At 43.2% G+C, this 14,219-nt stretch overlaps 2 protein-coding genes across 3 annotated transcripts; one reads left to right on the top strand and one right to left on the bottom strand.

The window, feature by feature from the left end:
- Positions 1–659: 659 nt before the first annotated feature.
- Positions 660–4,097, bottom strand: LOC121576051 (fas apoptotic inhibitory molecule 1). 2 transcript variants are annotated; one of them, XM_041889341.2, is made up of 4 exons: positions 3,740–4,097; positions 1,801–2,029; positions 1,279–1,328; positions 660–1,100 (listed from the first exon to the last, which is right to left on the bottom strand). In XM_041889341.2, the coding sequence occupies exons 1-4, from the start codon at positions 3,854–3,856 to the stop codon at positions 951–953; spliced, it is 546 nt and encodes a 181-aa protein (XP_041745275.2). In that variant the 5' UTR covers positions 3,857–4,097; the 3' UTR covers positions 660–950. The 2 variants fall into 2 exon arrangements, with proteins under 2 accessions (XP_041745275.2, XP_041745276.1); XM_041889342.2 differs by having other exon boundaries at positions 718–1,100; positions 1,801–2,018; positions 3,740–3,827.
- A 1,091-nt stretch (positions 4,098–5,188) lies between these two features.
- Positions 5,189–11,434, top strand: LOC123488810 (coiled-coil domain-containing protein 80-like). The gene is given in 7 exon segments (XM_045219588.1): positions 5,189–7,944; positions 8,083–8,239; positions 8,325–8,461; positions 8,729–8,880; positions 9,139–9,242; positions 10,545–10,628; positions 10,844–11,434. Coding segments are annotated over 7 exon segments (2,964 nt in total). The 5' UTR covers positions 5,189–5,919; the 3' UTR covers positions 11,149–11,434.
- The last annotated feature ends 2,785 nt before the right edge of the window (positions 11,435–14,219 follow it).

Genomic DNA, 14,219 nt, shown 5'->3' with positions numbered 1-14,219 from the left:
AACGTCTGCTGCAACCCATAGACTTAGATAGACATCGCATTATTGTTTATGTGCTATTATGGCGTCCGTGAGACCCCAGGCAGAGCCATTGAGGCCATCTCCATTTTGAAGTAGTCCATTTTCATATTCTACTACTTCTATGAGTTGGCAAACAAACTGAACGGGTGCATACTGCCACCTGGAGTGTGTTGTTTGAACAGGTATAAAGCCAAGGTTAGTGATTTATTGCCACCTGCAGTTATGGAATGTTTTCTCAGGAGTACAATGTATGATCCTTCCTTAACTCCCTTGACTACTTTAAAATGGTGAAAATCCTCAATGGCGATGCCCATGCTAAAATAGCCATTTGGGCACTAGAGTCCTCTATCTATCTCCTGTGGCTGCAACCATAGAACGCATTGGATGGTTCAGAGGCGTCGCGTTCTTGAATGTACTTATTGCGCAGAGGCTGCGCATTTGTTTCTCTGGGCATTTGAAGAATGTTCACGCACATGTACAGTATGTGCCAATATATAACATTCATTTAGCCATAGATATGGAGCTCTAAGGTGTTCATATTTGAGAAGAGATACATTTTGCTTGCAAAGTTAGTGCAATATAGGATAGCATCTGCATAAAAAAGCAAAGATCATACATGATTACACTCAAAACTCCAAAATGTATTGCTATATTTTATTGATTGATTTGAAATTTTGAATATTTACATATTTCCTTTGATTCATTTACTTATTTATACACAACCTCGTTATCAAAAAGATAATACTCCTTAGTTCCACCATAGAAATATTGATCCCATCTATGAAAACCTATAAACAGTACAGAGACCTTGAGTCGATTAATATCTTAGTTCAATGCCACTCACTCATCCCTGAGGCTGACTCTTCATTTATATTTACATAGGATATATCCAACATTTCAGGTTCCTGACTTGAAAAGTTCAGCAGTCCTCTTCAATCTGCCCAGCCGGGCACTGCTTCCCCATCCACTATTAAGTAATGGACGATGCCAGCTCTCTTCTTCCCACTGCTCAAAGCCTTAATACAGCATTCATGGTCTGCCACCGTGAAGTGTGTCTCTGTTCCGTCATCCACAAACTCTCCCTATAGACGACAATAAGAGAAGGTCCATAAATATCAGTAAAGGACTGGAATGGCAAAGGTATGGACCAAAGCATTAGTGAATCATGTTAAACCAGAACCCTGGACTATGCATGTATGTATGCAACATACATGGATATAATAACTTCACATTAAATTCCATATGAGGTTGAAATAGTACCTCTGTCTCCATTTTCTGCCCATTGAACCATACATCCATTGTGTCCTTTTCTGTTGAAAGAAATCATACAGTAGTAACTTATTAGTATTGCTTGCATCATATTTTTCACCATAGGCCTACAGGACAGAAGAACCATGCAGTGTATTGGAATTATTGTTAATGATTTACCGGTAACTGAATCTGCATAAAATGTGAATTACACATCCATAAGAGCATCATAACATCACACAGTGCAGATTTCCCTGCTTTGTTTATTCATGTCACATGCGCTTTCTGCTATAGGCTACAAAGGACAGTGTCCCTTCCAATCAGGTTTCTTGCATGGCTTAAAATAGCCCACCCAGAAGTGTTTACCTGAGTAGATTATACTCCTCAGAACAGCGCTGACCTGCATATTGCCTTACACACAGCAGACTACGTTTTTATAGACTTTTTAGAATAGACGGTGCAGTTCGTATTGACACTGAAATATTGCTCAATGCTCATAGGAAAGAATATCCTTTTTATTTTTTCGAGACTTACCAAGGACAATCCTGCAGTCAACACCATCCACTTGCAGCACCCACGTCTTAGTGACTTTGGATCTGTTATCTATGAACTTCTGGAGACTCTTGCCATCAATCTCCAAGGTGTACTCGTAGGTAAAGCCACTGATAGCCTCAATGTTTACTGTTGCTTTTGTTTCCATGCCTCCCACTGTGAAGGTCTCCTTTCCAACCAGTTTGAACATCCAGTCTCTTCTGAGCACCTCCTGAGGAGGAAAGCAAATCAGACAGCCGTAGGCCTTCTGTACATACAGTGGGGAAAACAAGTATTTGATACACTGCCGATTTTGCAGGTTTTCCTACTTACAAAGCATGTAGAGGTCTGTAATTTTTATCATAGGTACACTTCAACTGTGAGAGACGGAATCTAAAACAAAAATCTAGAAAATCAAATTGTATGATTTTTAAGTAATGAATTTGCATTTTATTGCATGACATAAGTATTTGATACATCAGAAAAGCAGAACTTAATATTTGGTACAGAAACCTTTGTTTGCAATTACAGAGATCATACGTTTCCTGTAGGTCTTGACCAGGTTTGCACACACTGCAGCAGGGATTTTGGCCCACTCCTCCATACAGACCTTCTCCAGATCCTTCAGGTTTCGGGGCTGTCGCTGGGCAATACGGACTTTCAGCTCCCTCCAAAGATTTTCTATTGGGTTCAGGTCTGGAGACTGGCTAGGCCACTCCAGGACCTTGAGATGCTTCTTACGGAGCCACTCTTTAGTTGCCCTGGCTGTGTGTTTCGGGTCGTTGTCATGCTGGAAGACCCAGCCACGACCCACCTTCAATGCTCTTACTGAGGGAAGGAGGTTGTTGGCCAAGATCTCGCGATACATGGCCCCATCCATCCTCCCCTCAATACGGTGCAGTCGTCCTGTCCCCTTTGCAGAAAAGCATCCCCAAAGAATGATGTTTCCACCTCCATGCTTCACGGTTGGGATGTTGTTCTTGGGGTTGTACTCATCCTTCTTCTTCCTCCAAACACGGCGAGTGGAGTTTAGACCAAAAAGCTATATTTTTGTCTCATCAGACCGCATGACCTTCTCCCATTCCTCCTCTGGATCATCCAGATGGTCATTGGCAAACTTCAGACAGGCCTGGACATGCGCTGGCTTGAGTAGGGCGACCTTGCGTGCGCTGCAGGATTTTAATCCATGACGGCGTAGTGTGCTACTAATGGTTTTCTTTGAGACTGTGGTCCCAGCTCTCTTTAGGTCATTGACCAGGTCCTGCCGTGTAGTTCTGGGCTGATCCCTCACCTTCCTCATGATCATTGATGCCCCACAAGGTGAGATCTTGCATGGAGCCCCAGACCGAAGGTGATTGACCGTCATCTTGAACTTCTTCCATTTTCTAATAATTGTACCAACAGTTGTTGCCTTCTCTCCAAGCTGCTTGCCTATTGTCCTGTAGCCCATCCCAGCCTTGTGCAGGTCTACAATTTTATCCCTGATGTCCTTACACAGCTCTCTGGTCTTGGCCATTGTGGAGAGGTTGGAGTCTGTTTGATTGAGTGTGTGGACAGGTGTCTTTTATACAGGTAACGAGTTCAAACAGGTGCAGTTAATACAGGTAATGAGTGGAGAACAGGAGGGCTTCTTAAAGAAAAACTAACAGGTCTGTGAGAGCCGGAATTCTTACTGGTTGGTAGGTGATCAAATACTTCTGTCATGCAATAAAATGCAAATTAATTCCTTAAAAATCATACAATGTGATTTTCTGGATTTAGATTCTGTCTCTCACAGTTGAAGTGTACCTATGATACAAATGACAGACCTCTACGTGCTTTGTAAGTAGGAAAACCTGCAAAATCGGCAGTGTATCAAATACTTGTTCTCCCCACTGTAGCTCTGACTGACCAAAAACACATTAGAGATTTTAAAAAGGAATACATTTCAGGGCCTACGTACCTGTCCATTGATCCAAACAACCCTCTTCCCTGTCGTCGTGCCGTGTTCAAACTCAATCCTGTAAACCCCATCGCTTAACGCCACCTCCCAGATACCAACAACATCTCCGGCCATCATTTTGACTGACCTTCCAGGGGTATAAAGCCTGTAGGCCTAACTGGAAATGATTATATATGTCCCATCGACTCTATCCTCATTTCAAACCAAGGTTGTAGTTCAAATCTCATCCTATAGGCGTTTTTTAAGCAATGTTAGTCCGTGTGTCCATCAAACTGTCCTGGATCTGCTCTGCTCTGCTCTGCTCTGCTCTGCTCAGCAACAAGTGAAAACTGCATTACTGTAAGAGGCTTATTGTTGCAAGTCCTCTTTCAATCCAGTTACTGACAGAGGTAATTTGTATGTGAGACTTCTACAGTGAGTGACTACAGGTGATGCCTATACCTTCTTTAGATAGGCCTAGGTTAAATACATCACACACACAATTAGCAAACTAATCAACAAATGAATCCCACATTTGTGATCAAACATACAGTATAAAGAAAGCCTCTTTATTAAGGATCTTTCTAGTGTCTTTTTTCAAACGTCTTTGGGTCTTATTATTAACATTAGTAATATAAACAGCCTAGAGGTAAGCAGTTTAGAAGCTTAAATGTAGTTTATAATTCTGCAATAAATAGCTATAACACGTTGGTTGAATTTGGAGCGTGCCAAATAGTGAGCGTATATGTGATTGCACTGTTATTGACCGTTACAGTTCATTATTGCTAGTGCGGTCATTATTTGGTATATTGACCAAGGTATTCAGACGATCACAGAAGAGCACGCATGACTCGACCTTCGCCTCTCCTGAGCCGTTTGGGGGAGTTGCAGCGATGATACAATATCGTAATTGGATTGCAATTGGATATCACGAAATTGGGGGAGAAAAAGGGGATAAAAAAAGAAGAGCATACTTTGCGCCAAAGCCTGCCAGTAGATGGCATAACACTACCTTGTCTAGTTTCCCACAATAAAACTTCCAAACTTCCCAAAACGTTTGTTTACTGGCTATTAAAACAACAATAATCAAGTGTGCTTGTAAAAAATACAATTCCACTCCCATTATTTATTTTTATTGACATTATGCTAATAAAAAATATAGTTGGGCCTACCATATCTGATTGTTTTAACCTATTACATAAAGGTATTGATTAAATCTTATGTATATGGACTGCATTGGTAATACATAAATACATGCAGCCAAGTTATTTCATGAGCAGATATGGTTGTAATAACATGTGTACATGTGTACGGTGGGCGGTGTCGAACCTTGCCGTGAGATCCGCTACTTATGCCGCGTTCAAGTACTATTCGGAACTAGGAAACTCGGAAAATTCGACTTGCTAACAGGTTGAACGCGGTACGTGTATAACTATAACCAATTAGCAAGTCAGAAATGTCCGAGTTTTCTAGTTCTGACTAGTACGTGAACGCGGCATAAATCGTTTATTTCTCGGTCTTGGGTTGGTCCTCAGAGGGGAGAGAGCGTTTATGGAGTCTGTATTTACATAGTATTTCCTCGGGTAACTCGGTTCGCTGGAAGGGGGAAGGCAGAAGATCCCTCCTTGCCGACAACGCATTGAGACTCCAGAAATCTCTCTCCTTCTGAAGACGTTGGAAAATAGGAAAATGGCCTCTAAAGTTATAATCGATTAAGTAAGTTTTGTATTGACAGATTATATGGAATCGTTATGTGTAGCCGCCTAGTAAGCGTAGGTTGCACTGTCTACATTACGATATAAAATGAAGTGTATGTCATTTCAGCTGCATGAACTCAGAAAGGAGACATTGAACGACTGCCATAATATTTCTTATCGTGGAGTTATTTTTTGTCACCGGAATGGAATGGTAAATGCTGCATTTCCATGTAAACTTTAAGCAGGATTATAGCACTCAAGTTGTTAAATGTTTTAGTTTACTTTATTGAAGCAACCCAGATTGTGCATGTCTTTCTGAACAGTTACGTCATAGCCTACTGCTGAACTATTTTTTTCCCTTTTTTAAAACAAAGCAATTTTATGGATAATCAGTTATCTAATCTGCAAACTGGACACAACTTCAGAATGACAGAAGACTACAGGCAATGCCTCTCTCACTGAACTTCTTATACTCATTGTGGGTTTTTCCTTGACACTGCAAGAATGAAACTGACACTGCATCTCTGTGTGTTATGGCTGTTGCTGGTATGGAGCGCAGGGGCCTCTGAAAGGAGACCCCTCAAAAGGACAATCTTACAACGAACATCCCTCCAGGGGGGGATTTTTAACAGAACACAAAATATGTTGAACTTTGACAGTATTGCTCCTTCCACTGGTGGTATAAGTGTGTCCCTTGTGGCGAGCCATCATTACAAAATGCAGAGAGATGAGAAAGCTGACCTCCCAACAAGAAGAAAAGGACCGCCAAGCAGAAGAGTTATGCCAAGCAGAAGAGTACCCCAACAACCAAAGAAACCCATAAACCAGGTTGTCAGTGGTGCTGGCACATCTCAAGGCAACAGTAAACCAGTGACAGGGGTGGTGGTTCAGCCTCCGTCCATACCAGGCTGCACCGTACCCGGCAGCGCAGGCTCCCTCAACGTCCTGGCCAGCTTCGCAGGGAAGAACCGGGTCCTCGTCATCTCTGCCCCACATGACTCAGACGGCTACTACCGCCTGATGATGACCCTCCTCAAGTCGGACGTCTACTGCCAGATGGCGGAGCGGCACATGCAGATGATAGTGATGTTCCACCGGGAGAGAGCGGGGTGGTAAGGTGCGCGGGTCAACGCCAAGGGACAGGTCACGGAGGAGCCCCTGGATACGGTCCTCATCCCCAGGCTGATGAACTTCCTGAAGTTGGAGGAGGGGAAGTTTGGCATGGTTCTCCTGAGGAAGACCCTCCAGGTGGAGGAGAGGTACCCATACCCGGTCAGGCTGGAGGCTATGTACGAGGTGATGGACCAGACCCACATGCGCAAGCTGGAGAAAGCCAGGCAGAGGGGCTTCGTGCAGAGGTGCAAGGCGGCCGGTGTTGAGGGCCAGGTGGTTGAGTCTCAGGGCCAGGGGGTATTGACCATGGGGTCAGAGGTCAGAGTGAACTCTACGGTGGAGAGGGTGCCAGTGAGGAAAGGGGTGCAGAGACCAGCTCAAGGACCCAAGGCTGTGACAGTTACCACAACCCGACCAACCACCACAAAACCAACTACGACCACAAAGCCAACTACGACCACAAAGCCAACCACAACCACCACAACAACAAAGCCAACCACAACCACCACAAGAAAAACAACCACAACAAAACCAACAACTACTACAACCACCACAAAAGCAACCACCACAACAAAACCACCACCAACAACAAAAGCAACCACGACCACAACTACAACAAAGCCAACCACAACCACCACAAGAAAAACAACCACGACCACAACAAAACCAACAACTACTACAATCACCACAAAAGCAACCACCACAACAAAACCAACAAGAACAACAAAACCAACAACTACAACCACAACAAAACCACCAGCAACAACAAAAGCAACCACGACCACCACCACTACAAAACCAACCACCACAACAAAACCAAAAACCACAACAACACGACGAACCACAACCACAACCACCACAAAACCCACAATTCCGAAGCCCTTGGTCCCCCAGACAACACCACACTGGGACCTAGAGGTCCCCACCACAGACGAATCCTCCTACACCCTCTCAGTGACCCACAAAAATGGCAGAGATGACGTTACAGAATCCCACAGAGACCATTATGAAGAAGACACAACCGACGATACCAAACATGGCCGACAAGTTGTTACCTCTCCATCTCAGCTCACTAACGACAAACCAACTGAAGGTGGGGAAGAACTGGGCAGTGAATTTAAGGTTCACCCTGATGCACAGGTGGAAACAACTTCCCCCAAGAAGAGCAAGGTCAAGCAGCCTGTCAATGCAGAGAGGAAGAAAAAGGCTGATAAATCAGGGGAGAAGAGTAAAGCAGACAAGAAGAGGTCGAAGGCTGCTAAAGACAGTGATGGTGGCTTCTATCGTGGTAGGAGACCAGGGAAGAAGGCCGCTATTAACCAGGCGAAAGAGGCAGACAACGAGAGGCCCCCCACAAAACAGCCAAACCCCTTAGTCTCCTTTTTTGGTTATTTTGAGAAGAGACGACGTCTACTTGTGAGTATTCTGTTGTATTACATAAAGGTATTGATTAAATCTGATAAGGAGCATGCATATTGGTAGACTAGAACTGAATAGAACAGAATAGAACAGAATAGACACATGATACAACATTCACTTCTCTTTCCCTCCCAGGTGATCACTACTCCAGACGAGGAGAATCGTATGTACACGCAGCAGAGAGATGAGTATCTGGAGCATGTGTGTGAATTGGGTGTCAGAAAAATATCTCTTATCACCATATTTGGCTCTCTGACCAATGGCACCATGAAGATGGACCATTACCAGGCTGGTAAGTAAAGTCTTGAACTTTTTGTTGCTAATTTTCTATTCTATTTTACTCTGATGACAAGTGTAATAAACGTTTGTGGTTACAGAGAAGGATCAGCCTCTGAAAGGCATGAAAGAAGAGGACTTCACAAACCAGTCACTCATCAGAGCCTTGAGAAAGGACTTGGGACTGATATTTGATGACTACTATATGGTGCTGACTGACTTTGATATGAAAGTGAAGGTTGGTTCGTCTTGTTTCCCTATAAAGGTTACTGCGGTATAATAACAATGTATTATTGTATACTGCTACTTAGTATTGTGCATCCTGGATGCACTTCTTATTTTGATGAAAGAGCATTTAACTTTTCGCTCCTGTGTCTGAGTGAAAATCCATCATATCGGTTGAGTGCTTCAATAACTCAATTTTACTGCAGTGAATTGATACAGTATCATCCGTGACACGTTTTCTGTCTAAAGACGGGATATTGTTTTCTGTCCTCATTCACAGCAAGAATATGAGGTGCCCATCGCCATGACGGCTGTGTTTGACTACATAGACACGTTCTCCTCACGCATCAAGGAGATGGAACAGCAGAAGAAGCAAGGAGTGACGTGTAAGAAAGAAGACAAATCCAAATCCTTGGAGAACTTCCTCTCACGGTACTAGTGGGCTTTTGTTATTATCTAGGACTATGCAATTGCAATATAAAAGTGTGTGACTGCAGTTTCAAGTCAACACAACTGACAAATACACTTGCCTAAAACTGACACTGACATCCTGTGTGCTCCTGGTCGAACATATATGCAAATAAATAAAGCTATGCATTCGTAACCTTTTTTGTTCCTCTCAAATGCTCGTGGAATTTTGTTTGTATATATTTGATGTCATTGTTTTTTCTGTGTTTTATATTTTTCTAGGTTCCGCTGGAGACGCAGGCTGTTTGTGATCTCCTCCTCTGACGACGAGGAATGGGCCTATCAGCAGCAGCTCTATGCCCTGACCAGCCAGGCCTGCAATCTGGGTGAGTAGTGATGTCACACTGTTGTCTCAGGCCTGTACGGTACATTAGACGTTTCGTGATGATTTCACCGGGGCCCTTAAGTGTTTGTTTTGGCTGCGTCACACCCATTTCCGGAGATGTTCAGAATGTGTGGGCACAATTTGGTCAACTAGGGTGGCAGGTAGCGTAGCGGTTAGAGCGCTGGGCCAGTAACTGAAAGGTTGTTGGTTCGAATACCTAAGCCGACAAGGTGAAAATATGTTGATGTACCTTTGAGCAAGGCACTTAACCTTAATTTGCTCCAGGAGCTCTGTACTACTATGGCTGACCCTATAAAACAACACATTTCACTGCACCTATCTGGTGTATGTGACAATAAAACATGGCCAAAACAATGTTTTTGCCTGTTACGTTCAAGAGCAGACACATTTCCCGAATACCTCACCAGCGCACTCCCTCAAGCTTATAGAGAAAGTGCAGGGAGTGTTATCTCTCAAATACCACTACTGAAACACACTGTCCTCATCCCTTGTTGTTACTGTCTGTCACTGTTGGTCCAACGAGCCATGCTGTACAAGCATCATTATATATATTTTAACATCATTATCATTATATATAAATTAACTATTAACAGAAGATAATCTCATGGAATGTCCCCTTATTTGTAGCTTGCAGAGTCTGTCACAATTAGTTTTAACTGTTGCAAAATATGTAACAAACTGCATTAGCTATGCAAACAAACGAAAGGGAATATTTGGCGTTTAGCTATAACATGCCTGAATTGTTTAGGTTAGATAATGGGCACCACTTTAAAGCTTAGCTAGGATAGAGATCTCTTGTGACTCACCAGAATGTTTGGTATTTGGTTTTGAACTTGTTGTAGACAATGTGGTCAACTACTCATGTTGGTCTAGCACTGATGAAAAACAGGGTTCTTAGTTTGGGAGGACAGGCTATTATTTAGCTGCAAACAGAGTCTTACTGTGGATGACATTAAGAGCACTGGGATGAAAGATCTGCAAATTAGAAACATTTGCAATTCGAGAAAGGAATCTGGCTAGCACAGTGAAACTAATAAAACAAGACTGTTGAGCTTCAGTTGTATGCATGCATTTTAGTGCTTCTACTGGGAAATGCTTAATGGACTCAGTTTGGCCACATTGCATAAAACCACTGCTTACACCTATATCCATACCTTCAGATCTACTAGATGTCTTTGGGAAGGCGCTAGGGCTTGGTTTGAATTGGTTTGATATTGGGCGTAAGAGGTGCAGTGGTGTAATGGGCAAGTGAAATGACTTGTTTTCAACTGGCTCTACTCAGGCCTGCGCCACTTGTCTGTGCTGAAGCTGATTGGAAAGGACATGGAGGATATGGGCGGGACCCTTGAGCTATATCCAATCAACGGTAAGAAACTGAGTTATTGTTACCATATTGGTGGAAAAATCTTGAGCTTATATGACTGAAGTTTTGATTATGTAACTGAAGTATTCTGCTTCTTCTTTTTCTTTTTCTTCTTCTTTTTCTTCTTCTTTTTCTTCTTCTTCTTCTTCTAAACATTATGTTGTTCTTAATGTATGAAATCAATTAAAGTTAACCCCTCAACCCTGCCTGTGTCACAGGTACTGCCACTGTGGAACGTGAGGACGTCTCTCCCTCTCTGGTGAAGGACATCAGGAACTACTTCCAGATCAGCCCAGAGTACTTCTCTATGCTCCTGGTGGGGAAAGACGGCAACGTCAAGTCCTGGTACCCGTCTCCCATGTGGTCCATGTCCATCATATATGATCTGGTTGACTCCATGCAGCTCCGTAGACAGGAGATGGCTATCCAGCTGTCCCTTGGCATGCGCTGTCCTGAGGATGAGTATGGGGGCTATGGTCATGACAGAGACCCGGATGGTTACCACCGTGGATATGGTTACTAAAGGATTGAGAATATGATGTTCCCCTCAGGATGTGTTCCATTTTCTAATGAGGCCTGGTTGTGGCCTTGTCCCATGAACTATATGAAGCTATTGTATGAATGGCATTTCATGAAGGCTTTTTTTGCATTTTGATAACTGTGAAGTTGTTTTTATAAGAATTGACTTTCCTATAATAGATTATGAAAATGCAGCATACTTTTTCTTCCATTATATTTTTGTCTATTGAATGTATGAGTTGTTTCACAGGGAGAATGGAGATTTCAGATTAAAAACATTTGGCAATTGCCTTTTATGTTTTGCATATATTTTTTATCTTGTATGGAGATATACAGGCAACTGCCAAAATAAAGGTAACACTTCAGTAAATGAGGGATACAAAGTATATTGTACCACACGAGCCCGAGGGGCCGCAAAACCAGACAGGAAGATCACCTCAGTGACTCATCCCACTCAAGTCCAGTATAGCGAAAAAAGCCTGGCACGACGTGATGCACCCATCGTAGGGACGGCATGGGAGAGCACTAGCAAGCCAGTGACTCAGCCCCTGTAATAGGGTCAGAGGCAGAGAATCCCAGTAGAGAGAGGGGGGAGCCGGCCAGGCAGAGACAGTAAGGGGGTTCCGTCACTCCAGTGCCTTGCCGTTCACCTTCGCACCCCTGGGCCAGACTACACTCAATCATAGGACCCACTGAAGAGATGAGTCTTCAGTAAAGACTTAAAGGTTGAGACCGAGTCTGCGTCTCTCACATGGATTGGCAGACCATTCCATAAAAATGGAGCTCTGTAGGAGAAGGCCCTGCCTCCAGCTGTTTGCTTAGAAATTCTAGGGACAATAAGGAGGCCTGCGTCTTGTGACCGTAGCGTACGTGTAGGTATGTACGGCAGGACCAAATCGGAGAGGTCGGTAGGAGCAAGTCCATGTAATGCTTTATAGGTTAGCAGTAAAACCTTGAAATCAGCCCTAGCCTTAACAGAGGCAAGCACTGGAGTAATATGATCAAGTGTTTTGGTTCTAGACAAGATTGTAGCAGCCGTACTTAGCACTAGCTGAAGGTTATTTAGTGCTTTATCCAGGTAGCCGGAGAGTAGAGCATTGCAGTAGTCTAATCTTAAAGTGACAAAAGCATGGATTAGCTTTTCTGCATAATTGTTTGACAAAATGTTTCAGATTTTTGTCATGTTACAAAGATGGAAAAAAGCTGCTCTTGTATTATTTTTGATCAGGGTCCAGAGTAATGCCGAGGTCCTTCACAGTTTTATTTGAGACGACTGTACAACCATCAAGATTAATTGTCAGATCAAACAGCAGATCTCTCTGTTTCTTGGGACCTAGATCCAGCATCTCTGTTTTGTCTGAGTTTAAAAGTAAAACAATTGCCGCCATCCACTTCCTTATGTCTGAAACACAGGCTTCCAGGGTATGCAATTTTGGGGCTTCACCATGTTTCATCAAAATGTACAGCTGTGTGTCGTCTGCATAGCAGTGAAAGTTGACATTGTGTTTCCGAATGACATCACCAAGAGGTAGCATATATAGTGAAAACAATAGTGGTCCTAAAACGGAACCTTGAGGAATACCGAAGCTTACCATTGATTTGTCAGAGGACAAACCATCCACAGAGACTAACTGATATCTTTCCGACAGATAAGATCTAAACCAGGCATGAACTTAGGGTTTCCAATCTCTCCAAAAGAATGGGGTGATCAATGGTGTCAAAAGCAACACTAAAGTTTAGGGGCACGAGGACAGACACAGAGCCTTGGTCTGACGCCATTAAAATGTAATTTACCACCTTCACAAGTGCGGTCTCAGTACTATGATGGGGTCTAAAACTAGACTGGAGCCTTTCGTATACATTATTTGTCTTCAGGAAGGAAGTGAGTTGCTGAGAAACAGCTTTTTCCCCCCAAAATTGAGGGGAATGGGAGATTCGATATAGGCCGATAGTTTTTAACATTTTCCAGGTCAAGGTTTGGCTTTTTCAGGAGAGGCTTTATTACTGCCACCTTTAGTGAGTTTGGCACACATTTAATATTTAATTTAATTTTTATTTTAATAATTTTTATTTAATTTCATTTTAATTTTTTCAAACATCCGGAGGATAGGGAGCCATTTATTATGTTCAACATAGGAGGACCAAGCACAGGAAGTAGCTCTGTCACACCCTGGCTCTGGGACTCTATTTGTTGAGCCAGGGTGTGTTCATTCTATGTGGTTATTTTCTATGTTGGGGATTCTAGTTCTTCATTTTCTATGTTTGCCTGAGTGACTCCCAATCAGAGGCAACGAGTGTCAGCTGTTGGCTGGTTGTCTCTGATTGGGAGCCATATTTAACTGTCTGTCTTTCACTTTGTGTTTGTGGTTTCTTGTTCCGTGTTGGTTGGTGTATGTAACCAGGGACGTCACGGTTTCGTTTTGTTGTTTTGATCGTGTGATCATTTATCAAATAAAGAAGATGTTTGCCTTCAACGCTGCGCCTTGGTCCTCCTCCTTAGACGAGCGTGACAAGCTCTTTCAGTAGTTGTGTTGGAATAGGATCCAGTAGGCAGCTGGAAGGTTTAGAGGCCATTACTATTTTCGTGAATGTGTCGAGATATACAGGATAAAACAACTTGAGTGTCTCCGTTGATCCGAGGTCCTGGCATTTCTGTGCAGACTCAGTAAGAGAAATACGCATATTCAAAGAGGAGTCCGTAATTTGCTTTCTAATGATCATGATCTTTTCATCAAAGAAGTTCATGAGTTAATCACAATCGAAGTAAAGGCCATCCTCACTTGGGGAATGCTGCTTTTTAGTTAGCTTTGCAACAGTATCAAAAATCTATTTTGAATCTCCTGAGTGGCGCAGTGGTCTAAGGCACTGCATCGCAGTGCTAGCTGTGCCACTAGAGATCCTGGTTCGAATCCAGGCTCTGTCGTAGCCGGCCGTGACCGGGAGACCCATGGGGCGGCGCGCAATTGGCCCAGCGTCGTCCAGGGTAGGGGAGGGAATGGCCGGCAGGGATGTACAGTGGGGAAAAAAAGTATTTAGTCAGCCACCAATTGTGTATGTTCTCCCACTTAAAAAGAT

The sequence above is a fragment of the Coregonus clupeaformis genome, unplaced genomic scaffold (assembly GCF_020615455.1).
Source record: "Coregonus clupeaformis isolate EN_2021a unplaced genomic scaffold, ASM2061545v1 scaf2510, whole genome shotgun sequence".
In the NCBI taxonomy this organism is placed as follows: Eukaryota; Metazoa; Chordata; class Actinopteri; order Salmoniformes; family Salmonidae; genus Coregonus; species Coregonus clupeaformis.
Note: the sequence above shows the minus strand (reverse complement) of the source record. Positions and strands in the feature narration are given on the sequence as shown.